Raw genomic sequence first — 27,152 nt, 5'->3', positions numbered from 1 at the left:
TCACAATTCACCGGATTCGCAACCCATGATTCCAACCACATTAGAGCATCGCACACTGATGAACTGTTTTATAAAGTCTACTTAACTCTGGATTACTACTGAATTTAAGAGCTTAATGTGGAAGACAGAAGCGTTGGGAGACGCCATGTGGACGCGCACAGCTTCCTGGGAATTGTAGTACACGTGCGGGAAAAATGCAGCGCGTGAAAGGATCTTTGCTACACTGCGTTCGGCTACCACCCTCCGCCACGAGATCCGTCCGTTGCCATGGCTCTGGCGCGTTCCCCTCCTCCTCCTCCTCCTCCTCCCCCCCCCACCGGTTCGGTCCTGCGCGAGCCGCGCGCCGGGGCAACACCCCTTCTGTCACGTCACTGACGGCTCTCATTATTTAAACATTGTACCACAGGGAGGGTAAAAGTTTTCGAAGGGGACGGCGTTGCTTAGCAGCTCGTGGTCAGTGGACCGCTTTGCCTCGAGCGCCTCTTTTTGTGGATTCTGAGTTCTTCCGCAGCGCAGACATCATCATCATGGCCCAGATTGTAACTCTGAACGGACCCTCGCCCTGGGGCTTCCGACTTGTGGGTGGAAGGGATTTCAGCACACCTCTAACCATCTCCAGGGTACGTGAACGCCCCCCCTTCTCAATTTTACACTTTCTTATTAAAAAAAAAAAAAAAAAAAAACTCCTCAGCAACCTGTTCCTAACGACGGGCAGAAACTAGTAGTTGCTGATAGTGAGCACTTTCACGTTTCAAACGTGAGAAAATGTCGCTGGGAGCGCGGACTGCTGCGAATGAATTAACGGTCGTCACGTACTTCATTCTCCGACTTTCCTCCATAATTGCCCATACACAACATGTGACTTGGTGTGAGCTTAGCCGAGTTTTGAAGTTAAGTGACGTGCGCTCGTAGTTTCCATTGCTTTTTTGCCTTTCGTGAACAAACTAAGTTTCTCGAACATGTTCATATGAGAAAAGTTTAAACGTTTACATCCTTTCTTCGCTTTGAAGTTTGAAGTAATTTTTTTGCGTTGTTGTTCAAGAGTAAAATGCAAAAAAAAAAAGTTTCGGGCATCCTAAAATTGGTAAATGTATTATACTGACGCACGAAAATCCCCTCAGCGAGTTTGCTGCGTTAAACTGCTACTCAGTGAGTGCGGCGAAAGGTTCAGGGGCGTGAGCTGGCGCGGGGCGCGCGCTCCGGCGCAGCTCGCGGCGCGACCGCCGCTGACACTTTGTTTGCAATAAAAAGGCTGCGGTGCAGTTGACGGAGTCCAGGTGTGCAGGCAGCTGCGCTCGAGCCACTCGCATGATGCACCCCTGCGCGAGCAGAATCATCTCGCTGCTGCCGCGCGCGTCTCCGTCCGCGTGCTCCGTGACTCACTGGCGCGACAGTTTTTTGTCTCGCGTTTTACTGTTAATTGCGTTTCGCTCATCATGTCCTTGTCCGAGGCGTGCACTGCTTCAGTTGGTGCAAGGCAAACGTAGTTACAGCGTAACAAGCCAGGTAAAACAAGGTAAACCTTTTATGCAGCTACTCGCGTGATCATGTACTGGTTCATATGCGCATTGTGACAAATCAGTTTGCTTCAGAATCACGTGTCTGCAGCCAAGCGTCTCCTCCTGTTCATGTACATCTCAGAAAAATACAGAGTGCATTACATCACTTTGGAGAAAAGCATCTGCTAGATGAATAAATGTAGTAATTACAACATAGGATGACAGGTGTTGCATCAGACAGATCAATCGATGTCGGATTGTATCAGACACAATAATTGAAAAAACTTAACCTTAATCAGGCAAGAGGCAGTGTCATGCTATTGTAAAGAAACAACGGTCAAGGGTGAAAAACGGTGGGGAAGTAAGGAGAAACTGAAAAGAGGCTTGAAAAGTTACGTGGAAGCAAGTGGAGAGACGATATTCGGAAAGTTGGACAAACAGAAGTGCCTTCCCCCCCCCTAGTTATTCACCATCTCTTAACATCCTGCAGTTTTTTTTTTTTTTTTAAAGCTTGCTGTAGTCGAAATGGCATTGACACATTTCCCTGCAGCATTAAAAGGAGAGAAGTCAGACACAATCTGTCATTGTGTTGAAGATTCACCTGATAGATCGCGCAGCTGTAATGGATATGATTAATTCATGTCAGCGATAATGGGGCGAGGACAGAAAGGACAGGTGTGTGCAGGTATAGGCTTGTTTATGTAAACAGGGTTTGGTCATGATGGTTACCTCAACACGGCCGATGCAATTGTTTGCTACAGTGTGTTCTCGATGGGCCGCGTAGGAGTTGGGCCTGCATGTGACGCTGCCACATGATGTAATGCAGAAGTTCATAAACAAATGAAGCCTCGACTATTCAGAGCAGTCAATCCCAGTCGTATTTATATGGCGAAAGCCTGCGAGAATTTTCCGTATCCCCCCCCCCAAATGTTAAGCAATGTTATTCCATGGCCAAGAGATTCCCAGTGCATTTCTCTGAGCTAATGGTCTAAAACACCTGCGTTTTCAGTCAAGAGACATTTAGCAGTCCTTGGAGGTACCGGAAAATGGTGTTTGTAACAAAGGCTTTAATGCTTTTTGCAAAAAAAAAAGAGACCATCTTTATAAGCAATTGTCTGGGCAAATTCACTTCCTGACTTTTGAGTCGGGAGGTGATCCGTTAAAAGTAATGATCTAATTGTAAAAGAATGTGGGGCTGTGCAGAAATGTGCAGTCATGAGGTCAGTATTGGTTAAATTGTTAATAAATGTCAGATATTGTGACAGTCATCTGCTCAGTCTTATTTAAAAAAAAAAAAAAAATTATTGTAATCAATATATAATCTCGAAGAGGAGCATGGTGGTGCTTGCTCTGTGTAAGGTCTGGGGTTTGAGCCCTGCTTGGGGTGCCTTGTGGTGGACTGGCGTCCCGTCCTGGGTGTGTCCCCTCCTTGCGCCCTGCGGCGCCAGGTAAGGCTCCAGCTTGCCGTGACCCCGCTCGGAACGAGCGGTTGTTGACAGTGGATGTATGGAATAATGATCTCTGAGCTCTTTCTAGAAATGTGTACCGTAAATCAACCATTACTTAAACTCCAAGCCGTCTTGCATATGACTCATACCCTCTGCATGCCACCCTGTCTGCACAGAAGAGCACCTTTAGCAACAGACTGGTTCAATTGTATGGTTCTAAGGAGCACTGCAAGAGGTCATCCCTGCCAGCAGCAGTTAGGCTCTACATTGAGTCCTTCTACTGTTGGGTGGGTACCGACCTCTTACTGTTAGTGGTATTGAACTGTCAGTACAAAACTATGGTGTCTTCTGTCACTGCTTTGCCGTACTGTATGTATATTGTTTAAACCTCATTTTTAAAAGTCTATCTAAAGTAATGTAGTATAGTTCAGGACATGGTATTTAAAGCTATTTTTGTATTTCAGCAGACTAAACTGCCTAAAATAATGAATGTAATGTCTTATGTGTCTGCTGAACAACTACAAATTTATGCTCTGTTTCACCAGTTTCTGTGTGACATTCCTTGGCTAGTATTTCTTTTTAAAGGCTGAAATAGATTAAGTAATAGTTGTAAAATATTCAGCGTAATACTATATTTTACGTTATGTGGAAATATAAACTTGGGTTTTGGAACACTATGTGCAGCCTGCATGGTAAAAATATAATATGGTGTGAAAGGGGCCTGGAACTTTTCAGGGATCTGGTGTGTTTCTTCCATAAAGATTTTCTGAATATCGTGGTATCATGGAGCTAGACATTATGTTATGTCAGCCTTTTGCTGTTGTCACACATGCACATATCTGCTGTAAAGTCTTGTGGTGAAGGATAACCTGATCATCTCTCTCTACAGAGAAGGCCATTGTCTATACTCCTTGTACTGCAGAAACACCCCCCAAATGTTACCAGTTGTTATAAACACTTTAACCCGGTGACATAGCTTTGGCATTCAGCCCACCAAAACTGATTTAACAGTTTCAGATGATACAAGATATGAAAAGAACACATTTGCAGTGCCTCACTTGTTTGTGGTAGGCTTCTTGTCTGCTGCTGTTTTGATCATGTCTTTCCTCCTTTTCCCAGGACTAGTGTTTACCATTGTAATAATTCCTAGTGATATTCTGGAGCTTTGGAGTTGGTATCTACAGTTCAGTTTAAATATTAGGTCAGTGAAAGACTGTTTAGTCCAAAAAAAGGTTTGAAGCCAAAACCAGTTTCAGACATTCAGAAAGTAAACAAAAGGAGCATTATCAAACGGCACTGCTGGATAGTCAACGTTATTCTCTGCTGCTCAGTATAAGTATCCAAACAATGCAGCGGTCTCTCTGAACTGCAAAGCAAACTGTCCAACAAATAGCTTTTGTGTACTGTGGTGGCTGAGCAAAATCCTTTGACGCTGCGAAATTTCACGCGTGGCCAAACTTTTCTTGTCCCACATGATTTGATGACGAGTGTTTATTGCTTGGGGGCGCAGTGGGTTGGACTGGGTCCTCCTGTCTGGTGGGTCTGGGGTTCGAGTCCCGCTTGGGGTGCCTTGCAGCGGACTGGCATCCCGTCCTGGGTGTGTCCCCTCCCCCTCCGGCCTTACGCCCCGAGTTGCCGGGTGGGCTCTGGTTCCCTGCGGTTCCGAAAGAGTGTGTGTGTGTGTGTGTGTGTGTGTGTGTGTGTGTGTGTGTGTGTTTGTTACCAGGCTGGCAGCCTTCTTGGTTTTGTGGTTCAGTTTCTTGTGGTATTCCAGAAATGTCTGACACCGATTTGTGTTTTATATAGTCATGCAATTATTTGCTGTTTAAGATGGTATTTTTATATCCCATATTTAAAAGACTTGAATGTCAAATCAAGTACTATAGTGCGTGTGTGTGTGCGCAAATTGCATACTGGTTGTTCTGAAGGTGCAGAGTTTTGATTGAAGTTACTCATCACTTTTGAATTTTTCCTCATAAATGGGTCTTTTTGTTGTACAATAATGTGTCCTGCAGAGGCCATAAAACCATTTTATCAACTTCAATACCTCCCCACCCATACAAGGGCTGCATGCTTTTGCAGGGGTATGTGTTTGCATATGTGAATTTTGTACCTGTTGTTAAAGGCTTTTCTATGAGGCAGCTGGGAAAGTGAGTCATGGATGGCTTGTTATTCCTGAGGTGTGCTGTGTCCCACAACAATATAATATCCATTAGCAGAAGACCTCACTGTGTGCTCCATACACAGCACCAAACTTATCCACATCTTCTCCCTCGCTAGCTAAAGCTCCAGTACCGTTTTAATCTCTAAATGAGAGCTTTTTGTACCAAGTTGATCTTTATCTTTCTGTGAATAGAATTGTCTAGGAGTGATTTCCCCTGTGATGGACTGGCGTGCCATCCAGGTTGGACTCTGCCTCATGCTCTTTGCGTTTGGCATAGACTCGATCACCTCGATCGTGCACTGGAGAAATGGCTATCGATAACAGATGGATTTTGAAACGATTCGCAAGGGAAGGACTTGTAGGAATTCGGTGAGAATTTGTCACTTAAACTGCTTTGACACAGTATAGCTTGAAATTGAGCGAAATGGAACTGAATGAAACTGTGTGCACATATATTTGAAAACTGTGTTTACTTTAGAAACTCAGTGGCTATGAGTGGAGCAGATTTCTTTGAAGGCAATCAGTTTGTTTACATGTGCATTAGTCTGCCAATATCATGAATCATCAGCCTGTCTACTGGGACAGTCCAACTTCACTTACCAGGCGTACTGAGATAAAACGGCTCGTGAGAGAGGCTCAGGATTCAGCCTTCTTCAGTCTGAGATTGAACACTTTTAGGGCATTAGTCCGTTTCCTGCCCGCATTCCTTATTTTGTCTCAAATCGGTAATATTTTACTTGTTAATATGCATTCTTTCCAACAATGAAGGCTTTATAGCAATGCACTTCCCTCCTGCAGTGACGGTATGGTGGGTTTCCAGTTTCATATCAGTCCTACAGAGTGTCTCTTGCAGGCGTAACAGTGCAAACACGGGCAGACTGACAGACCTGGCAGAAGAAGGGAAGGCTGGTGGCTTTATTTAACCTTATGCATTTAGCATCCAAGTGTCCTGCTGTAGAGACCCCTGGGTGATTGGGAGGTTAATAGCAGGAAAGTGCTCTCATGTGTTCACAAGCACAGTTCCTAAAGGTGTGTCACCTCCACTGGGAACTACCTCGCTCCAAATCTTCCCTCCTAAAATCTAAAACGCATGAGGACTGAAAAGCACACAGGTGGGATTTTTTTTATATATATATTTTTTTGGGGATACACATGTTTATTGGACTTCGGGTAATTTTAAATTTTTCATCCTTAAATATACCCGGGTTTCTCTGTGTGAGTAAGACACAGATTTGTCTGCAGAAATACAAATTGCTGCTAAACTGCAGTTAAATTGATTAGTAGTCTCTTAGTTGCATGATTTACCTGGTTAATTCCTGTTGTGTTTTTGCTATCTGGAGTGATTTGCTAGAAGTAGTGCAATATTTAAACAAAATTTTAAGTCCAGAGAGTAAAGTCACTAAACAAGCATTGGTATGTGCAAGCAATTATCCATATGTCTTCCTACTGTGTGTTCTGATTAATACTATTTAATTTTTTGAGTACAGTTTATACAGCTGTGGTCATCCTAATCTAATCATGCGTGGAGGAGAGTAAGTGAACAGTTGCTTCAAATGAAATGGATGAAGTGTTTTCTTGTGTTAGATTTTCTAAGGCTTATAACTCGGCTGTACTAAATTTGGCAGGATAGATTTCCTTTGTTTAGGTTAAGGCTGGTTTTTGTTAGAATAACATTCACTGTTATTTTATAATTATAAATCAAATTGAATTTAAAGCCTTAATGTTGGCAGACTTTTGAACTTTTTTGCTCATATAAAGTTTAGATTACTAAAATATCATCTCAAGCAACTGAACATGATATGCTTCTTATGATGAATGGAGCACAGGAATTGTGCAGGTTCTGACTTCACGTATTTAATTTTGCCAATGACTCTGAACTGTTAAAATTTTAAACGACTAAATGCTTTTCTTTAGCACGGAGTGTTTGAAGTGGAATGACAGCTGCCAGCACTCACATTCAGACAACAAGGCAGCAAAGCTCAGTACGTGGTGAGTCTTGCTCAATGCGCCATTGCACTACTTTTCCTTAACCTAGCATCTTTTCTGTGTCTCTCTCCCTTTGGCTGTGCTTTAGATAACACCAGGGAGCAAGGCGGAGCAGGGTAACCTGTGTCCTGGGGACATCATTGTGGCCATCAATGGAGACAGGACAGAGAGTATGACACACATGGAGGCGCAGAACCGCATCAAGGCCTGTACTGAACAGCTCATCCTGGCTATCAACAGGTATCCTGCCAGACCACAGAGCAGTCATTTCTGCTTTTTCTGTGTGGTATAACAGCAGGCTTCTTTGATGTTTACATTTATTCATTTAGGAAATGCTTTTTTTTTTTTTTTTTCTTCTCCCCCCCCAAAGTGACTTCCAGTGAACTCTATGTAGTGTTATCAGCCCACACACCTCCTTCACCAAGGTGACTTACACTGTTAGATGCACAGCTTACTATGGGTCACTCATCCATACAGCAGTGGAACACACTCTCTGTCACTCACACACTATGGGGGAACCTGAACAGCATGTCTTTGGACTGTGGGAGGAAACCCACATAGACACAGGGAGAACATGCAAACTCCAGACTGAGTGGGGATTGAACCCACATCCTTTTGCACCATCCAGGTGCTGTAAGACAGCAGCTCTACTTGCTGTGCCATCCATGGTGATATTAACAGTTGTACTGGAATAAATCACTTATGCTACCTGGTTTGGACAGAAGGAATTAGTTTTTATTTGGATCTTGATGTTTAGAGCCTTTGATGCTGGTGTGCTTTTCATTGGTGTTGAACATTGTTCACACTGGTTCATTGCTGACCAGCTTATTTGAAGCAGTGAAGTGGCTTGTGTATTCTGCACTTTCAGTGCAGGGCTGGGTGTTCTACAGCACCCCTGATAGTGGCTAGGCACTTGGGTGGAGGACCATAATTATTTATCATAGTATACTTTGATAAAACTTTGAATGCCGTGGCCTAGCAGGCATGCCCAGTCTAAACAAATGATCTGCTTAATCACTACTCAGAATGTGGGGTGGTTTGGCAGGAGGCAAAGCATGGGATTGAATTACCGTAATGGTGGGTTTCAGAAGTCCACAAGAAAAAAGAAAACGACTTGCTAGCCAGTTTTGAGACTGCAAGTGTTGGCATTAATAGTTCTGCTTTTTGACAAATATGGGTGGGAATGTAACAAGTCTGCTGAAGATGGCCAGTATACCGTATGGAGGCACTGGGCTAAAAACAAACAAAATTAAATTACTGTCTGATCTGACTAGTCCCAAAAATGACCTGCATTATGTATTTGGAAATGGATTTAATGTAAATGGACACAGAAAGAAAACCCTGTTTTTATGGCCATTAATACACAAGCCTTTCCCTATTGCAACTTTTACCAAGGTCCTAAATAAATTCTTACTGATTAAAACTATAATGGCTCTGAATTTTTTTTCTTAAATTAGGATTAAGAGTAATGAAAGTACAGCTGGGAACTTTGGAAGGGTAAGACTTCCATAAGTAGGAAAAATCATCTGTTTTTCACTATACCTTTTGTGCTGTCCTATGTCAGTGCCCACACATAATTGCCATCAGACTGACACAACTTCAGAACAGATGGTGGGGTTTTTTTTTTTTTTTTTTTTTAAAAAAAACTTGATGACCTTTAATTACAGAACAGGGTTTTGCATTTAGAATGTTACTATTTACAGAAAAATGTGTAAATCCTTTCAAATGGTGTTGCCAGGTTCTGGCTCGTGTATTAGAGGTCATCAGTCCTTTATTTACAAGGTATGCTTTATCTGTGTGAACTGGCAGAACACACAAGTTTTGGTGTGAAAGCATTGCATGGTTAAGGGAAGCAGAAACTGTTTCAGGGCAAAGCCTGAGGACATTGAGAGGTTGGGGGAGTGACCTGAGATTATGTTGTGAACTTTTGAGTCTCCCCCCCCAAGAGTTTGGATAGCAGCAGGAAAAGATTATTTCTTGTTGAATGAGGAAATGCTCAGAGAGAAGGGCATAATGCCCTATACCAGCAGCTGTGCATTTTGAAATGATTCTGTCTATGGAGGATGTCAGGATCTGGCAGATGAGGTGAATCTTGAGACAATGGTGAATTTCTGAAATTATAGACTTCAACTTCGAACTGCCAACATGTTTAAGTTGACATGAAGCCTAAACTTAAGAGCAGTCATTCTTGAGCTATTAGCCAAGCTTCTAGGTATTGCTGAAGGGACCTGTCTATCTGCAAAGAAAAAAGATCAATTTGTTTTACTAGTGTAAATATTGGTGTTAAGGAGTGCTGTGGATCTGGAGCAGAAGTTGTGCTTAGTATATTCCTACAGGCCAGTGGAGGGTCATGTCAAAAGAGTCAGAGAAATCCAGATGTATAATTAGAGGAGCAGAATAAGAGGATGGTTCATCTGTATGGATGACAGATCAAAAGAGGGCTGTTAAGGAAAGGGTGGCCGTTTTATAGTCTGATAAGAGTGGAGTTGTGAAGAGGAGACAAACTTGGACAGAAATCGATAACTGCACACATACTTTGGACGAACGTTGACAGAAATTGATACTGCAGGCATGTAGCTGTTTTAGCTGACTGCAAATGGTCCTAAAGGTCATCAGTGGAGACAAGAGAATAGACTGAAGAGGAAAGAAGATTATCTGATGTTGCTGGTCTGTTTGGGATCAGCCCTGGTGCCAGGAAACCTAGAGAGGGAAGATGACAATATTTACGATTTAGTGAGATAATGTAACTACAGGCATTTGCAATGGTGGAGGAGAGGAGGCAATGTCTGCTGTAAAGTTGCCATAAGGTCCCTGTACTTGGGTCTCTGCACAGCAGCCTCTGGTGCAGCCAAGGACAGGCAGTCATACTACTAAAGGCTTCTGCAGAAAATAATATATGTGGTTTGCTGTCTTAAGCTTGCTGTCTTAAATGTAGCTGTACTTGTGATTGCATGGTTATATAGGCTAGCATTTGCATGGATTTCCACCCGCCCCCAGATGGTAGTTTGACACTTATGTTTGCTTTTATGTATATTACCATCACTTTGATTTATTACTATGGTGTATGATGGCACATAGGAAATGGAGCTATGTAATCAGAGTGAGCGTCAGAAAGACCATAGCGCTCTGTATTCGGTTACTATAAAATGAGGTTTGGACTAAATATAAAATATCTTGTTAAAGTCAGGATGATGAAGGGGAGTGCTGTTTACTGAAAACATTATAATCCAACTATTCCAAGTGGCCTTTAATTCAATATGGAGAGGCACGGAGAAGGAGACCGAGCTGAACACACACAGGCAACATTGCTGTAGAGAACTCCAGGCCTACAGTAGTCATCCTTATATAACATTGTTAAGGGACTTAAATAGTAAAGACATCGAGGTCTGTAATTTACTGTTGCTGTATAAATGTAAAATCCATGCAATCCCATCTACCATGAACAGAAGTGAACAATGTCAGTGGCTTTTACAAAACAAAATTTGTAGTAATGCTAGCAGTTTTTGTGTGTGTGTGTGTGTGTGTGTGTGTGTGTGTGGTATGTTTTTCTCTCCCCTGAAAAAATGGAAGTCATGTAATCACCCATTGTGGTGAAAGAGCCTGGTGTTCTTTTGCAAAAAAAAAAACTCTACTAGTTGGTCTGTAGCTGTTGGATTTGAATTTTTGTTGGAATCCATGCTGCCTCAGTCATGAGAGGGTATTTCTGTTGGAATGAGGGAAAAGGGAGATGTATGATGTGCATCATATTTCAACTCAGTCTGTTTTAAGAGTGAAGTATGAGATAAAATGTGTGAATGAGTAGGGGAATTGTTTCATGTTTTCACAGTAGGAAGCTCTAAAGAAACCAGATGGTTTATTGTGCAGCTATTTAACAAATGGCCTAAAAGAGGCAGTGTTTCCTATGGTGGAGCCTGTGAATGAAATGATTAAATACATTCAAATGACAAATTGCTAGGAAATGACTTTTCTCAACTGATTCCCTTCATAGGCACTGAGGTTTTCATCACAACCTCATGTAGGAGGGGAAAAGCTGAAGTGCGGAGTTGATTTTAAATGGGCCATCTGGCAAAACTGGGACTCTGGCTTGAGTGATTCAGTTGGTAAACTCCTGCCTTTGTTGTTGGATCTACCCACAACTGGTCAAGGAGTGACCGGGAGTAGACGTCATCGCAAACAAATGAAGTTTGACATATCCCTTGGTACATGCTAGGATAGAGCTGAGAGATGTATGACAGCCGCTAATTTGTGCCAGTTTTTCCCAGAAAGGGTTCTCCTGAGCCAGCAGGTCCATGCTGAATGGGTCATGAGACTTGGACCATGAAGATATTCTGCAGAGGCTATGAGCAGACATCTCTGCCCATATAGTAGTCTATTGAGTTAGTGCATGGGTTTATGAATGGGCCTCCTGCATATGAAAATGGTGTTTTGTTTTTTTTTTTTTTTTTTTTCCTTTTTTTAAGTGAAAAAGCAGTTAATGCAAAGAAGTCATGTGCTGCCAAAATTAAACTATATATGATCTTAAGCCCAGCTTCAGAATTAGAAGATAAATAATCTTGGAAAAGTCAGAAAACTATTGCCAACACATTAAGATTCTAAAAATGTAGTGGTGGATCTGATTTCAAGAACTACTGCATTGAAGCATTGTTTGTGTAAGTCATGTTTCAGTGGCACCTCTTATTAAAGGTGACATAACATAAATCGTAGCATTTCCCACACTTTTATCTATTTGTGCTTCAGCAAATACCTTTCTACTAATCTCATTGCATATTGAAACCATGGCACTGAAAGCAGTTAAAATATTTGCCTCAAGCTCTCTGCAGTTTCTCTAGAATTTCAGTCTTTCAAATGCTGCAGGCTTGGGCTCAGTTGTGGAAGATACTCTGCTTTGGAGTGGAACTCTATACTTAATCCTTTTCATGCTTTATCAGGTTGACAGTGTGCTTCCTATTTAGGAAGCAAGCAATTTGGATTAAGTTGTTCAAGGGCAGTAGCACATATCTGAAGATACCTCCATGCTTTCTACATCCTGTACTCTTCTATATATTTAGTGCTTTTTTTTTTCTTTTTCTTTTTCTTCTTTTTTTTCCCCCCCCTTCCCCCCCATTTTAAGTTCACCAGAATGTGTATAACAGATGTATGCAAGGCACTGGAATCTTCCCCCCACTCCCCATTTGGTGTGAAGTCACATTTATGTTAAGAGAATGCAGAACAGATTATTTGGTCTTGGAGGTTGGCAGAATCAACGTGCAAGCTGAAGCACATGCAGGGGCTTTGACATGAATTCCCCTGCATTCAATTCTGTTTTGTTGCATCATCCATCCTGTGGTTTCACCAGCTGAACTGGGATGAGCTCATCAGAGATGTGAATTTTCCACCAATGGAGTGATCACAGAAGGCCCATTGATGCTGGAACTCCACATGCAGGCTACTGTGTAGGTGTAGGGGACCAGCCTGAGGCAGATGGTGCTGTGGAAAACTCTGTTCTGCCTTCAAGGACTGCTCGGTGGCTTTTTGACCGGGTCAGCTTGAGGGAGGTGATGTCATAGAACTGACCTTTCAAGAGCTGCCAATCTGTGCAACATCAGATTATCAAAAGGCTTTTTGACAAGATTCATAAACTTGCCAGGAATTTCAATGAGTCTCCCAATCTTCTGGATGACCATTTATTTATGCATTGCACAGATTGAATTCATTACTTCTCTCTGCTCTATAAGATGTTTTGCTTTAAACAGTACAAGTTGATATCACTCTATATGTACTAAGGATTTATTTACTTTTTGAATGTTTATCTATTCTACAGACTATAGCCATAACATCATTTGCTGAAGTTAATAATAGTATGACCAGGAAATTGCAGCACTTTTGAGGAGAAACACCAGGCAGACATCACAATGAGAAATCTCACATTGGCTTGCTGTGACAATCTTGATTCAGCAGATTTTTCTCACTTCTACTCTTGATGGGTTTTTTTTTTTTTTTTTTTGTTTTTTCTTCAGGTCAGACGGGAAGGTCTTGTCTCCAACAGTTTCAGATAATGGCAAAACAAGCCCATTTAGAGCAACTCCAGAGCAAGAATCTCAGGTATGAGTGACAGTGGCTGTAGTGCATGCAAATAAGATACAGGTATCCCTCGGTTTACAGAACTAATCTGCTTCAAAAAGTTGCATATATATTGACTTGTTGGATACAAAGAGCGCATTTCCCATTATTTTAAATGTGGGTGGGGGGGGAGAATAATGTATTCCCAGACTATTAAAATACCCCAATTTCCCCAAATACCACTAACACACTGTATAATCCCTAATACCCACCTTGACTGCTATTGGCAGTCCCTGCAACAGCGTTAAATGGTAGTATGGAAAAAGCAGACACCCCCAGCAAATACTCTAGAACAGACAGAACCACACTGAAGCCAACAGCTTCCCCATAACATCATGAAATGGTTACCTGTTCAACTATGTATACACAGAGGCAGCACTGCATTATGAGAGAGCTACAGTTCCCCTCATTGCTTCATATCATGATTTCAGCATGATAGGAAGCACTTCATGGTCATTAAGCCCTTAATGAGGTTATTGATCGATATGTTTCTAGACAGTATTTTTGGGAACAAGTAGTGTTTTCTTGTATTTACATTTAATTTAGTGGATGCTTTTCTCCAAAGCAACATACATTTCAGAAAAGAATACAAAACTGCATTATACCTGTTCCCTTTTCTCCCCTGTTTCTAGACCATGGTTGGAAAACCCAGGGAAATTTTCTGTCTCTCCAGCAGAGGTTTCTGTTGAAAGAATTGATCACGTCTCCACAGGATGAGAAATATAAAGCAGGGATCCACTAAACACGTCACATGTATTTCGAAAAACTTTGTAAAACTGCATATATATCAAAAAACCCACCAACTCAACTTTTCCTGCTAATAGTGCTGCTGTCTCTGCAATCATCCCATTAAAAGGCAGTTGATGCTATTTTTTAGTCCACCTCACAGAAACATTCACCAGCTAAGTCCACTCTTAAATGGTTCTACCCTAGTGGTTTCAGCTCCTGCCTTTGGCTCCAAAGCTTGCCAGTTAATGTCTTAAGTTTGTAGTGTGCAAGAGCAAGGTACTTTTCCTAATTTGCTCCAGTAAAATGACCCACCTGTATCAATGGGTAAATAGTTGTAAGAAGTTTAACATTGTAAGTTTGGGGTAAAAGGGTCAACTTAAATGAATACATGTAAATAACATACCCAATATGATACTACTTTGAAATTTCCTGTAATTCCCCTAATGCAACATTCTCACATTCCTAACACACCAGTAGATGGAAAGCTCTAAATGCAGACATGTGAACCATTTCATGATCATCACAGTGAATCAAGTAGTTAATGGGTGTAAGTTTCAGAAACAAATTTTCCTTATGTTCAGTAGACATGTGGTGCTGACTATAGTACATTACATGCAACTTTTGACTTATTTTAGACAGGCTTTGGATAAATTCTGTCTTGAGTATCAAAAGCCATTATGCCAATATTTTGGATAAATGGAGTTTGTAAATCTTGTGATGCCTTGTATAATGCCAAATGAATTTGTATAGTCATGACTCCCACAGTCCAAAAAAGACCCCCTCTTCATTTTTTTTCTCTTACATTATGAAATTTAGTCTTTACCCATGTAGTCTCTTATACAGTCAATACTGAAATTCTAAACATTTACGTCTTTTTAACCATTGCTTTTTTTTTTTTTGGTCGTGTCGTACAAAAGCTGAAATAAGTGGAATAATGCATGATAACTAATTTGAATCAAAACGTATTTAACTGAGAACATGTTAAAGTTAGAATGGATATCAACTTTTACCATTAAAGTCTCAGGAAGGCTCGGTCTTATGAATGTTATACGTGTTAAGGCCTGAACACTTGTGGCCAGAACTGGGTGCGACTGCCTGATAAACCGAAGCCTTGTCTGACTGTTCTTAATGTCAGCACTTCTAAACCTGTATGTTCAGGTCCCAGAGTATGACATGGCCCTAAATATAGTTTCAGTTATGAATTCATGTTGTTTGAAGAAATGTAATCTTTTAAAAATTTGTTCCAGATAAACAGCCACAAGGGATAGTTATCTGTTTAGTTGTAACCATTGCATTGCCACCATAAACACATGTATTAAAAGTATGCTAATAGTGTAATGTTCTAATGTGTGAGAAACCAAATACAATGACAGCATTGCTGTTATGCATCTAAGATGTCTAGCAACATCACATCTGTGATTACTTTTACTGCCTAAGGACCACAAAGTGTCATTATCCACAGCTTCATAAATACTTTTCTCATGAAAGACCATGAATTGTTACAACTTATTCTATTTAATATCTCGGTCTAGGCTTGCTAGAGAATTATACATTGAATTTTAATCAAAGCCTCATGCTTCTATTTGAAAGCCAGTGTTGCAACTGTTTAAATGGTCCAGGCCTTAAACAAGTGACTTTGACAAAAAAAGCTCCATTTGGCCCCAAATTTAGATGTAGCTTTAAGGTCTGAGGCTTTTTTGTGTGTTCATAAAAATACCTGTACAGCTTGCTGTCTTTCAGTACAAGCAATCAAGCCAAATGAATTCCACATGACTGGATTTCACTTAGTTTTACAGTATACCTGACCTTACTTGAAATCTGATAGACCAAGTAGATGGTCAGAGAGATCAAACATCATTGCTAATGCATTTAGTAATTAAGACATGAGTCAAGTGGATGGAGGAAACAATATAGAACAATTCATTTTGGGCCATTAAAAGACAGTAAAATACACAGGGGGCTCTAAATGTCTGATTATTCTACCCAACCATCCATATACAAACATAAGAATGAGTTATGTCATTCTTTTTATTATGTTTAAAGGAGCTATTGTGTAAACATTGATGTAGATGTTCCGAAAAGCCCATGATTACTTGTTCAAACATCCTCATGCTATGTATAGCTATTTGTTCAGCTAACTTTTTTTTTTGATCATGTACTGGTTTTTTTGACATTACTCAATGAATCTGTAGAGACAAAACTGCCTTAACCTTAGAGCTGAAGCCTCATGTGAAGGGCAGTCAGATTGACAGGTCTTTGAGACATGTCCCAATATACTTGGAGCATTAAGGCAGCCTACACTTTGACACGGTACCCCTGTACCATACAATGTCATGACCTTCCTACCCAAAGTACCCCAGGCTAAGACACTGCCCATTGTGGCACGTTTATGATAACGTTGACTGGATTGCACTAAAATTTAATTAGTATTCTGAGTTGCTACCATTTCAAAATGGCATTGGCTATTTAAAGTGTGGTACAACATTTCAAGTGAAATGTGTGAAATGCAAGGGAATGCTTTTGTATCCATTGTAAGTTTTCATTAGTGTTTCAGGGTGGAATGCTAAGTTCGGATCCATTTTGGCACTATTATTCAGGTTGAGGAAAAAGGAAGCGCCATCACATTAGCTGTTTTGGAAATTCCAGCTAGCTAACTGGACAGGATGGCAGGAAACACTTAGAGGTGTTTTGGGTATTTTGTCAGTGTAACCCACCTCTAGTGTGTTCTCCTTCCCAACAGGGGTGTGAGTATTTATTTATTTTGGCATCACGGACCCTTTTCATTCAACCTGTGTTGATTTCAAAATGGATGAAAACAAATGGGGCGCAGCAGGTTTGGCCGCATCCCACTGTGTGGTGGGGCTGGGGTTCAAGTACTGCTTGGGGTGCCTTGAAGCAGACTGGCGTCCCTTCCAAGGTGTCCCCCCCCCCCTTCCAGCCTTGTGCCCTGTGTTGCTGGGTTAGGCTCTGGTTTGCTGCCACCCTGCTTGGGACAAGTGGTTTCAGACTGTGTGTGTGTGTGTGTGTGAGAGGATCTAAGACGGAACAACAAGGGGGTAGGTTCATTTGAAATATTGTTGCTAGAAACATTACTAGGTTTAAAAATCACATTGGTATATTAGTTCCTGTGGTATACTGCCATTAGTCAATTACACCTGTCTTCCACATCAATGGCCACCTTCTGATGGTGTGTGTGTGTGTGTGTGTGTGTGTGTGTGTGTGTTATACACACAACAGATTACCATAAATAAAGTGCCTTACTCATTTAAGTGTTTCTATAAACTTGGACAATGGCTTAAACCTTTTCTCAAGACAGTACATTTTTAATGACAGCCCCCTCCTCCTAGTCTGTTTAATACTGTGATGTACCTGATGGGCAGAAAGCAATATCATATGCTACAGCATCTGCCAACAGGATGCGATTTAAATCAGTTTTGGTCAGTTGAGATTTTATTGATGCTAGATGGAAACTCCTTGGTGGAATTACAGTGGCCTCAGAAAGTGCAGTGCTCAAAAATTTGAAAGCCACAAAAGCTTTCGCTGCGACCGTATTCTCCAACCTTCAGCCAAGCCTGGCAGAGCTGGTGGAATTTGTTCAGTAAGCATTTATCAGTTCCGACAGTTGGGGTCAATACATGACTTCAGACCGTAATTTTTTCATCACTCGGGATTCTCGTTACTTCTCAAAGTCCGGGCAAGACAGTATCTGTCGTTCAGTGTTATGTTTCGTATCATTCTGGTTTTGACCAATCTTATTTAACAAACTTTGAGTCTGGCATGTATGTTTAAGTGTTATGTGGCTCAGTGTTATGAGGCTTCTCCGGGTGAGTTTCAGTTCTGCCTCCCCTCTCTTGCTCAACATGGTTAATCATCACAGTATTACAGAGGTCAATCTGAAGATACCATAATCGTAGGCTGCTTCGGGTCACAAACTCATGACCCCCGTTTACTCGGCTTTTTGATTCCCCACAAGAGCTAGTAATAAGCAAAAGTGATTATTAATCAAGCATTCATTCTGGAAAAATTTCCTGCTTGGTATGTGTTGGAGCGAGGGGAAAATTCTTTGTGGAAAATGTAGGGAAAACAGGATGCATCTCCATTTACTCTTAACTTTTGCTTCGTTTTCCTGTGCTGTGGTGTGTGACCAGTAATGCCAATGGCAGTTACAGTAGTGGTATTTCATCTGTAACTGAGTACAGTGTAAAAGGATTGGTTTCCCAGATCCAGCTGTGAAAAATGGGGAGACTCCACAGAAGTGGAGGTGTATTGACAGGTATATGGGGGAAAGAGGATTTTGAGTTTGCCTTTATGCTACTTTTGATGGGGGGGATGGTTATACATACTTGCTAAGGCAATGGCTGTAAATGAGGCTTTTTTTTTTTTTTTTTTTTTTTATATAAATAAAGGGATAAGTGGTTTTCACTTTGGCTAGAAGGGTCTACACTCCCAAAAGTTGTTAGCAGCACCATGACGATCTCAAATGGTGCAGTCATTGCTTCCAGCCACACAGAACTAAAAGGTAGTACTTGACTGCCATTGTAAAACAGGTTGGTGAAATCCAAGACTCTTAATTCATAAGCCAAAGGAACCCCTTAATGTAAATACAATCCACCTTTCTGTTTCTGCTCAAAAAAAAGCAGAAACAAATTAGGTATGTGAAAAGTCTACGAATACTAAAAATGTATGTATCTGTATTCAATGCCAGTGCTGTTAAATTCTTCCTTTCCCACCGATACAATAGCTGTGAAAACCACAGAGGGGAAAACTCCACAGACGCGGGCTGTTCCTAGCAACAGTGACTATTTGAAGAGTATTGACAAAATAACAAGATAAGGTTGCCAGGTGATTAACGCTGTTCACCTAGATAAAAGTGGTGCATATTAAATGTGGATCATGCTTCTGAACACTAAACTCTTTTATCCATATGCTGGCTTCATACAAAACAGAAGCGATAAATCAGTAAGACTCCCAAATTAACTCCATTAATTTAATGAAAGCAATGCCTACAGTTTGAACATTAGAAAAGGGGGGTGGGGTGGGAGCACTTCTAAACTGACACTTTTATTAGCTGCATACCAGATGTTCTGAACGTGTAAATCTTGTGTGCAGTAAAAAAATATCTATGTTGAGAGCACATGAGACCACTGAAGTACAAATTATAAATACTACTGCTGTGAACTAGTTCCCTCCGTTTCCAGAACATGGACCTTAAAATTGGCATTGTCTTACAGGGTGTCGTAGAGTTCAGCCAAGCTCAGATTTTGTTGTTTTTGGCCCAATGTGGGTTTTGGGATTTAAAATAAACCAAATGCTGATATATACCGTACTAGCGAAAGGTTTGCGTACATGTGGAATGAACTGGATGGAGGAATGAAAGCAAAGCATTGCGCAGGTGTGCAACATCGCCGGAATTCCTGCAGAGGAGTTGGCAAGATGCATCGGGTTGTTTTCTGCTCACATTTGTAAACTGAATGGCTCATTTATTTTTTTATATTAAAAAAAAAAAAAAAAAAAACTAGTTTCTTGCAGGTGGACTCACATTTTCACTGTTAAAGTATCTATAGTTTCATGGTTTACTTTTTATTTTAAACGAGCGCATGATGCTGTTCTGTATGAATGAATTTTAATATAAATGTTTTTTTGAAAGTACTGTACCTCAAAGTCATATCAAAGCTGAATAGAGGAATTTTAAATGCTTATCACTTATGGATGTTGAAACTTGAACTGCGGAACACTATCAGTTTACAAATTATGTTTTTTATTTGTTAGATTCCATGCACAAATTCAGTTTGCATTGATAAAAGAATCTATGGAAGAGAAAAGATGCTGGGACATGAACAGAGTAATACAATATTGAGGTCCACCCCCACCTTTCTTTGTGATGCTCTAGATGTTGAAACCTGAAAAGACATGCTTGATCCAGTCACTGGTAGTAAACAGGGTGAAAAGGTAGGAGTAAGGCAGAATAAGTCCTTTGTGGTTGCGTTTGGTCTGCTCACACCGTCTGAGACCCAGTGGCTCCGGCTTGGCGGTGGAGTGGAGTGCACAGGGGGTCCACTGTGACTGCTTAGTGCAAGAACGTGGGTGGGGTGGGGTGGGGGGCTGCAGCATGTGTGGTCCTGGAGTCACGGGCAAGAAACACATCTGCAGGTCCAGAGGAGGCCAGTGACTGAAGTCCTGTAGAGATCTTGTGAACCTTTGTTGCTTGTAGTAGCTCATCCTTCATTCTCTCAGAGGAAGACTTTCATAACTACACAGGTCTTACTGCACTGAGTCATTCCATTCTGGACAGAATATTTACTGTAGAGCCCAAATGTGCAATTTGGGATTTGTACCAGGTCTCTTACAAATATGCCCTTACAGCAGTATTTTAAAATGTATCCAGTTACCAGCTGGGGAAATGAACCTGTGAAAGAGAGAATCTGTAGGCTCTTGAACTCATTTTCAGTTCATCTAGCAGCTTAAATTTCTTGGCTCTTTAAAGGTCTAAAGTGTGTTTGGGTCAAAATTCCACATGTGTGTACTTTTGTTTCTTCTTCCTTTTATCATAAATGATCACCACTCATTATCTTTCAGTTAGACATGTTGGGGTTTTTTTTTTTTTTGTTAAAGTATTACAAGAAAATGAAGATGTAACATTAACCCTTTAACAGAAGCAAATATTTCACATGTCGGGTTGGTCATCGGGTGCCTTTCCTGCTCATACTTTAAATAAATCCTACAGTATTCTGTATGGTATATGCCCGGTAAAAATCTGCAACTTAAACAGTGTCTAGCTGTTCATCTCTTCAGACAGTGTAACTTATCAGATTAAGTATTTTAAGGTCACGTTTCTTCCCCTTTTTGGAAAGGGGACCATAACAGCAGATGGTGTTTTTTGGGGGGGGGGGGGAGAGATGCCTTTTGAGTCTCACTGATCATCCTGGTACATGCACCAACACTGAATATGGAATTTGATTTATGAGCAGTATGAAGTCATTTAATGCCTTTCGGGGGGGAAAACCTGCAACACAGGTGACTATTTCCATGAATACAGGGAATGAACCAGAGAAGGCTTTCACTGCCCCATCCTTTTATTCTAGGATTTCCACACCGTCGGAAACAGCTACAGAGGAAAGCCAGTGCAGCACACCCCCGACGTACCCCTGAAGAACGGCGGCCCGAGGCCCAACCCACAGTATAATACCCCAGCAGGGCTCTATGCGAGCAGCAACAATGGCGAGCGGGCCTTGCCGAGGCAACTGGGCGCCCTGAGCCTTGGCTCCCCCAGGTAAACAGAGCTGGGGGCCACAGAAAAGCTGCTTATTGTTTAGCCCCTTCCTGGAGGTCCCTAATAAATGTGTGTGCACACGCCCAGGGCTCAGGCTGTATGGCTCAGCAAGCACTGAGTTTGCCCTTGCTCACTGCACCCAGTGACACACCCTCTCAGGTGTTTTGTCAAATGGCATACAGACCTTCCCTGATCAGCAAATGTCTGGGTTTTGGATATTTTAATTTTTTGCCTCGCAAAACAAATGTTAACTGCTGTAATCACCACCCCCCCCCATACAAATTGTAGGAAATTTTGTGCTATTTTCCTTCATGCCATAAACAGCCAAATATTGGCACTGTGTGCTATCAACATTGCTTTCTGAAAGTGAGAACCAGTTCTGAGTGCAAACATTTTTACTAAGCTTGGGTACAGCATTTACAGAATGAAAAGTGTGTGTGTGTGTGTGTGTGTGTGTGTGTGTGTGTGTGTGTGTGTATTTCGAGTAATTTTTTGCATGTGAAGAAATTTCAGACTTTAATGGATGTAGCTGATATGCTGGGAGTTGTGAATACTTTCTGAGCTTTTGGTTTAGGACAAATGCTGTGTGAATTACTGAGGGCAAACAATTATAAAAGCCCCCTAGTAAAATCCCAGGGTGTTAAAATTTGTACAGTACCCCGGTGTTTTTGTTGCATCTAAGAAGGGACACTGTTTTCAGCCCAGAGCCACCGGTATACTCCCCAAGCAGCCGAAATGGGTTCGACATGGAATCAGATGTTTACAAGATGCTGCAGGACCCTGGGGAGCCAGTCTCTGCCCCAAAGCAGTCTGGCTCTTTCCGGTATCTCCAGGGCATCCTGGAAGCTGAAGATGGAGGTAAGGGTATAAGCTCTCGTTTCATCATGCTCATGCAATGTGCATCGTGCATCTGAAAAGGTGAGAATGCTTTTATCTGCTGTTATGACTGTGTGTGTGTGTGTGTGTGTGTGTGTGTGTGTGTGTGTGTGTGTGTGTGTGTGTGTGTGTGTGAGAGAGCAGAAGGTACCAAAATGATGCACAATTGTGGTGTAACGGCAACTGGTCCAAGTCCCTTCTTTGTGCTACAGTTCAGTGATGTCCATTACCTGTATAAGTGTGATATTCTAGCTAAGATGATATTAATTTAGTTGGATTTAGAGCTGATTAGTAGTATTGTATTGTAGTGTCTGTTTAGCTCAGTTTCAGAACAAATGGACTGTGGTTTAATTGTAAGAACCGTGTGGGTTTTTTTTTTTTTAGCTTCTAATAGTGCACTGAAACAGTCCTTTTATATTTAGCACATACTTTGAATGGAGAGCTGTACACCATCCTACCTGCTAATTATTAATAGTATTTCTTATATGTGAATGACAATGCAAACAAATTAATCCACAAATGAGACGCATTGTCTGAGGTGCTTGAGCAAAATTTGGACTCTGTCCAAACTGTCTTTCCAGTCCATGTAATTCTTTGAATTTAACGTTAAACGGTAACGGGCATTAAGACAGATTAATGGTGTCAAGTCACAGCGGCTTTTAACAGGACCTTATCGACCTGTCGGCACAGCAATTAGAGGGGGTGCATTAATGCCACACTCCAGCCCCCCCCCCCCCCAATGTGTGATGTCATATTTTGGACAGAAGAAACGGCAAGTGAGCCTCCTTAAAAGATAACACCAAGTGGCACTGGTGAACTTCGCATGAAAAGATGTATATTGGGAAATGTTTTCTTGTGTATTAAGCTGAGAGTTGGAGGAGAAATGTCATTTGCCGTGCACAACGCTTTGTGTTTTCAAGCACTGGTTGTAGCTGAGCCACAACATCAATTTAACAGAATAGTTTGTCGTTCCATGCTGGTTTGAAAGTGATTTCTGCTAAAGTTGTGGCCAGTGGACTGCAGAATATTTGTGTTTTTCCAGTATCATGAAGTTGAGTAATGAGCATCTGTTTCTTATGAAAACAGCATGAAAGAAGTCACTGGAGACTGGAATACAGTTTTATTTACATTTAGGCAATTAGCAGACACTTTTCTCCAAAGCAACTCATAGTGTTAATGTACCTAGAATTATTTAGCCATTTACACAGGCAGACAATTTTACTGGTGCAATTTAGGGTAAGTTCCTGGCTCAAGGGTACTACAGCCAAAGGTGGGATTCAGACCTACAGCCCTTGGGTCCAAAGGCAACCACTTTAACCACTATACTCTCAGCTGCCTGCCTGTTTAGTATGTGGGTCTTGTTTAACTTGCCAACATTCTGTCCAGCTGATGTTAGTATGGGGGGGGAATAAGTGCTTTGCAAAAGGCTAAAATGGGCTGAGATGGAAGATGTACATTTGCTTGTATGCATTTGGGAGATTCTTTTCTCCAAAGGATTTTAAAACTGAGTAAACAAGTTTGTTCGAGAACACGCAGGGCTTTGATGCACACAATTATTGAAACGTGGCTTGTGCAATACCTCTGGTGTCATAGAACACATGTTCCAATGGTTATCTATTGAAGGGACATATGATTAAGAAAATGGGTACATTTAAAACTCAACAGGCAGTGAAGGACTATCTTTCAAATTGTTTTGGAGCTCGGGAAGGGAATATGTCTAAAATAAATGAGCTTTGAGACCCTTTGTGAATGCTGGATGCGATTCAGCAGTTGTGAGGGATAGAGGGAGTTCATTTCACCAGATCAGGGCCAAGACTGAGAATGATTGACTTCTGGCTCCTTCTGAAGAGGACAAACAGGCAGCCAGATGATACTGCTGGCTTGTATGGACAGAGTTCAGTAACATTTAATTTACCCTTTCTTGTTCGATGCCAGAAAAACTTTATGTATATGCTGACTGCAGAAGCAAGGCCATTGAGATATTGGTCTCATGTAGTAGAACACTGAAATAGCATGGATGTGTGTTAGTCTTCTAAATTAACGAGTTAACAGGACACACGATGCACGTAATTAAAGGGGGACACAAACCTTGAGTATCTTATTCTACACACATTCCACCAAATTGCACGTATTGAACCCTCTGTTAAAGCTCACTGTTAGCTGCAGGTCTGAACTTTATAGTAGTGGAGAATCCCTGGGGCCAGTTCTTGTCCCCAGACTGTTTTTGGGGAGGGGGGGGGGATACTGCATGCCTTAAATAGGATTTACGAGCCTGCTTTAAGCATTCCTCCCATTTTAGGACACCGGCAGTAAAATTAACGTTCACCTTCCAACCAGCCAGGGACTGCAGAAAGACAGGGAGGATTAGGAAACAAAAGGAGCTTGAAAAAGAGAGGTGTGTGTGTGTGTGTGTGTGTGTGTGTGTGTGTGTGTGTGTGTGTGTGTGTGTGTGTTCCTTTTTTTAAAGGAAGAGGGAGGGGGTGCAGGTGCATTGTATTGCATAGCTTCGCACACCCCTTCCCACTTGAAATGTCCTTTTAGAAGGCTGAAACAGTGAGTTAATTGTGCCGACTGGCACAGCAATGGGTAAGAACACAATCATATCACTTATATGTGAGTGTTTGGGCTTTTATGTGGAATGTTCTTGCTGCCAAAAGCTGTGTTTATACCCTTAATTGATGAGCCCCCACTGAGCTGGAGCTGGCAAGCCTGCAACATTTTAACATGCGAATGAAGAAATGTTCTGGCCCTGTGACAAGACTATCACACACCCGCAATGTCCAGGGATGTCTCTGTGAACAGGCGCTGACCTTCCCAGTGCCTTGGAGCGGTGTGTGAGGCGATGACAGGCCACCCGTGTCTCCAGCAGTTGCTCATGTGCGAATTTAGGCCACCGTGACTCTTCTTTCTCAATTTGCAGGTGTGTCCCCAACAGACAGACCTGGGAGGAGCCTCCGGTCTCCGGTCAGGTCACCGATCCCAAGGCTGGTTAGCCCCATCAACACTCCTTTGCCTGGCCTACAGAAGCTGCCCCAGTGCACCCGCTGTGGACAAGGCATCGTGTGAGTACAGCGTTGTGGACACCGGCGAGTCCCATATCACCAGCTCCCCAGCAGACATAAACACACCCTGCTATACGTAAACACATCCTGACTTTTGTTTAGGTCTTGTTTGCTTCCCAGGAAAAGACTTTAATCTCTAACTTCTTCAGCAGCGTTTGGTCCTACACTTGGACCATTTTAACACCTTCATAGTTCTTGCTCCACATAAGAAATTCATGAGCATTGTTAAATGTCACTGCATGGCATTGGCATTTAGTACAGTACTTCCTGTGAAAGGCCCATTGCAAGGGCTTCATTAACGCTTTTGTATGTTTGCAGTTTGTATAATATGATAATCTTAAAACTGTACTGTCAACTTACGGACTCCTGGTCTCAATTGTAACTCCAGAGTTACATTTACTATTAATTTGCAATGAGTACAAGGTAAATATACTAACATCCTTGAGTTATTTGCTGAGTAGGTTCTGTAAAAGTGTCATATTACTGTAATAAATAAAACCCTTTGCAAGACTTTTATTAATAATTTTGGCATTTGCATCCCTAGGGGTACAATAGTGAAGGCACGGGACAAGTTGTACCACCCGGAGTGCTTCATGTGCGATGACTGCGGCTTGAACCTGAAGCAACGGGGCTACTTCTTCATCGAGGAGAACCTGTACTGCGAGACCCACGCCAAGGCCCGCGTGCAGCCACCCGAGGGATACGATGTTGTTGCCGTCTACCCCAACTCCAAAGTGGAACTGGTGTGAAGCTCCTGCATTTCCCATCTGTGCCTTTTCCCAGGATTTTCACTCGCAACATTTTTCTATGCACTGCACGTCCAAATTGTCGCTCAGAGAAACGGATAAAGGAACATTGAGCTTTCCACGGTTATTTCTCTCCCCCTGGCATGCCGCACTTAAGGAATTCTATCCTTGCTAGTGTGTGGTTTTTGTTTTTTCCTCTTTCAGACTTAGGTTGTGCAAACTGCTGAAATTACTGATTTAGGAAATTTTAACTTGTAGTCTGAACTGATAAATGTTTTGTGTATCAGCAGCACTTGTAAACCACAGTTTTGACTAGTTTAAAAATAGTATGTAGGGATAGTGAGATGAAGTAATGAAATTTTGTCCCTTGGATTTGAAGGTTCAGTCAAACATGTATTTAATCAACAAGAAATGAGTCTCCCCCCCCCCAGCCAGCAGGAAATGGAACTGAAAAACCAAACCCCAAGTTTACTACTTGCGTTTAGTTTGAAATGGCAATCTTTGTCACCTCTCAAGATATATTTCAGTGTTAAAGTATCAAGGCTTTTGTCTCTGCGATACAGCCTGTAGAACCTGTAGGAAAGGCAGAAATGAGACGGGGAGGGCTATTGAAAGTCGGCCCACAAACCTGTAACGTGGAATCGGTCTAGATTTATTATGGTTTTGAATGCAACCGTACACATTGGCCCACACTGGCGGAAACGGCATGTTTAGCAACAGCCAGCTCCGTTGAGGAAACCACCGTTCCATGTTCATGAGTAATCAATTTATAGGCTGATGTTGGTGGCAAATAATATGGTAATTCTGAAACTTTTTTTCTAAAATTTTTCAAATTTTATTGTAATCATGGTTTTGTTTTCAATACAGCTTCATGATATTTTAACAACTATTTCAAAGCATTGGTTGGGGGTTGTAAAAATATTCTGAATGTATTTAAATGTCAAAAAGAGTTGTTTTGCTGAAGTAAACAACTGAGGAAAATATTGTACTCCCACAATGCTTTTTATTTTTATGAAAAAACCAAGTCGGCATGTTAAATGAGCTAATGACTCCTAATAGGCACAAAGAGATGCCAAGTAATTTGTAAATTGTATGAAATGATGTGTTTTCTAATATTCTGCCAATTGTATATATTTGTTTCACTGTTTGCTGAAAGGTTTTTTTGCAAGGTGTTTAACAAAATAACATCGCATTTTAACTTTTTGACACTTTGTCACCTTTCTGACACATCTGTGCCATTGAAATGCTTACTGACGATGGTTGGAGAGCTGTT

General features: G+C 41.5%; 1 protein-coding gene across 1 annotated transcript; it reads left to right on the top strand.

The window, feature by feature from the left end:
* Window positions 1–374: 374 nt before the first annotated feature.
* Window positions 375–26,886, top strand: LOC108934460 (PDZ and LIM domain protein 4-like). The gene is made up of 7 exons (XM_018752322.2): window positions 375–620; window positions 7,186–7,337; window positions 13,094–13,178; window positions 21,008–21,195; window positions 21,896–22,053; window positions 24,992–25,133; window positions 25,678–26,886. The coding sequence occupies exons 1-7, from the start codon at window positions 528–530 to the stop codon at window positions 25,880–25,882; spliced, it is 1,023 nt and encodes a 340-aa protein (XP_018607838.1). The 5' UTR covers window positions 375–527; the 3' UTR covers window positions 25,883–26,886.
* The last annotated feature ends 266 nt before the right edge of the window (window positions 26,887–27,152 follow it).

This window comes from Scleropages formosus, chromosome 4, assembly GCF_900964775.1.
Source record: "Scleropages formosus chromosome 4, fSclFor1.1, whole genome shotgun sequence".
Classification (NCBI taxonomy): domain Eukaryota; kingdom Metazoa; phylum Chordata; class Actinopteri; order Osteoglossiformes; family Osteoglossidae; genus Scleropages; species Scleropages formosus.
Note: the sequence above shows the minus strand (reverse complement) of the source record. Positions and strands in the feature narration are given on the sequence as shown.

Excerpts from the sequence above, each read along its gene's own strand:
- LOC108934460 (XM_018752322.2), top strand. The coding sequence starts at position 528 with ATGGCCCAGATTGTAACTCTGAACGGACCCTCGCCCTGGGGCTTCCGA. Across the intron at positions 21,196-21,895 it reads CTGAGCCTTGGCTCCCCCAG|CCCAGAGCCACCGGTATACT; the intron begins GTAAACAGAGCT and ends CACTGTTTTCAG. Across the intron at positions 22,054-24,991 it reads CCTGGAAGCTGAAGATGGAG|GTGTGTCCCCAACAGACAGA; the intron begins GTAAGGGTATAA and ends CTCAATTTGCAG.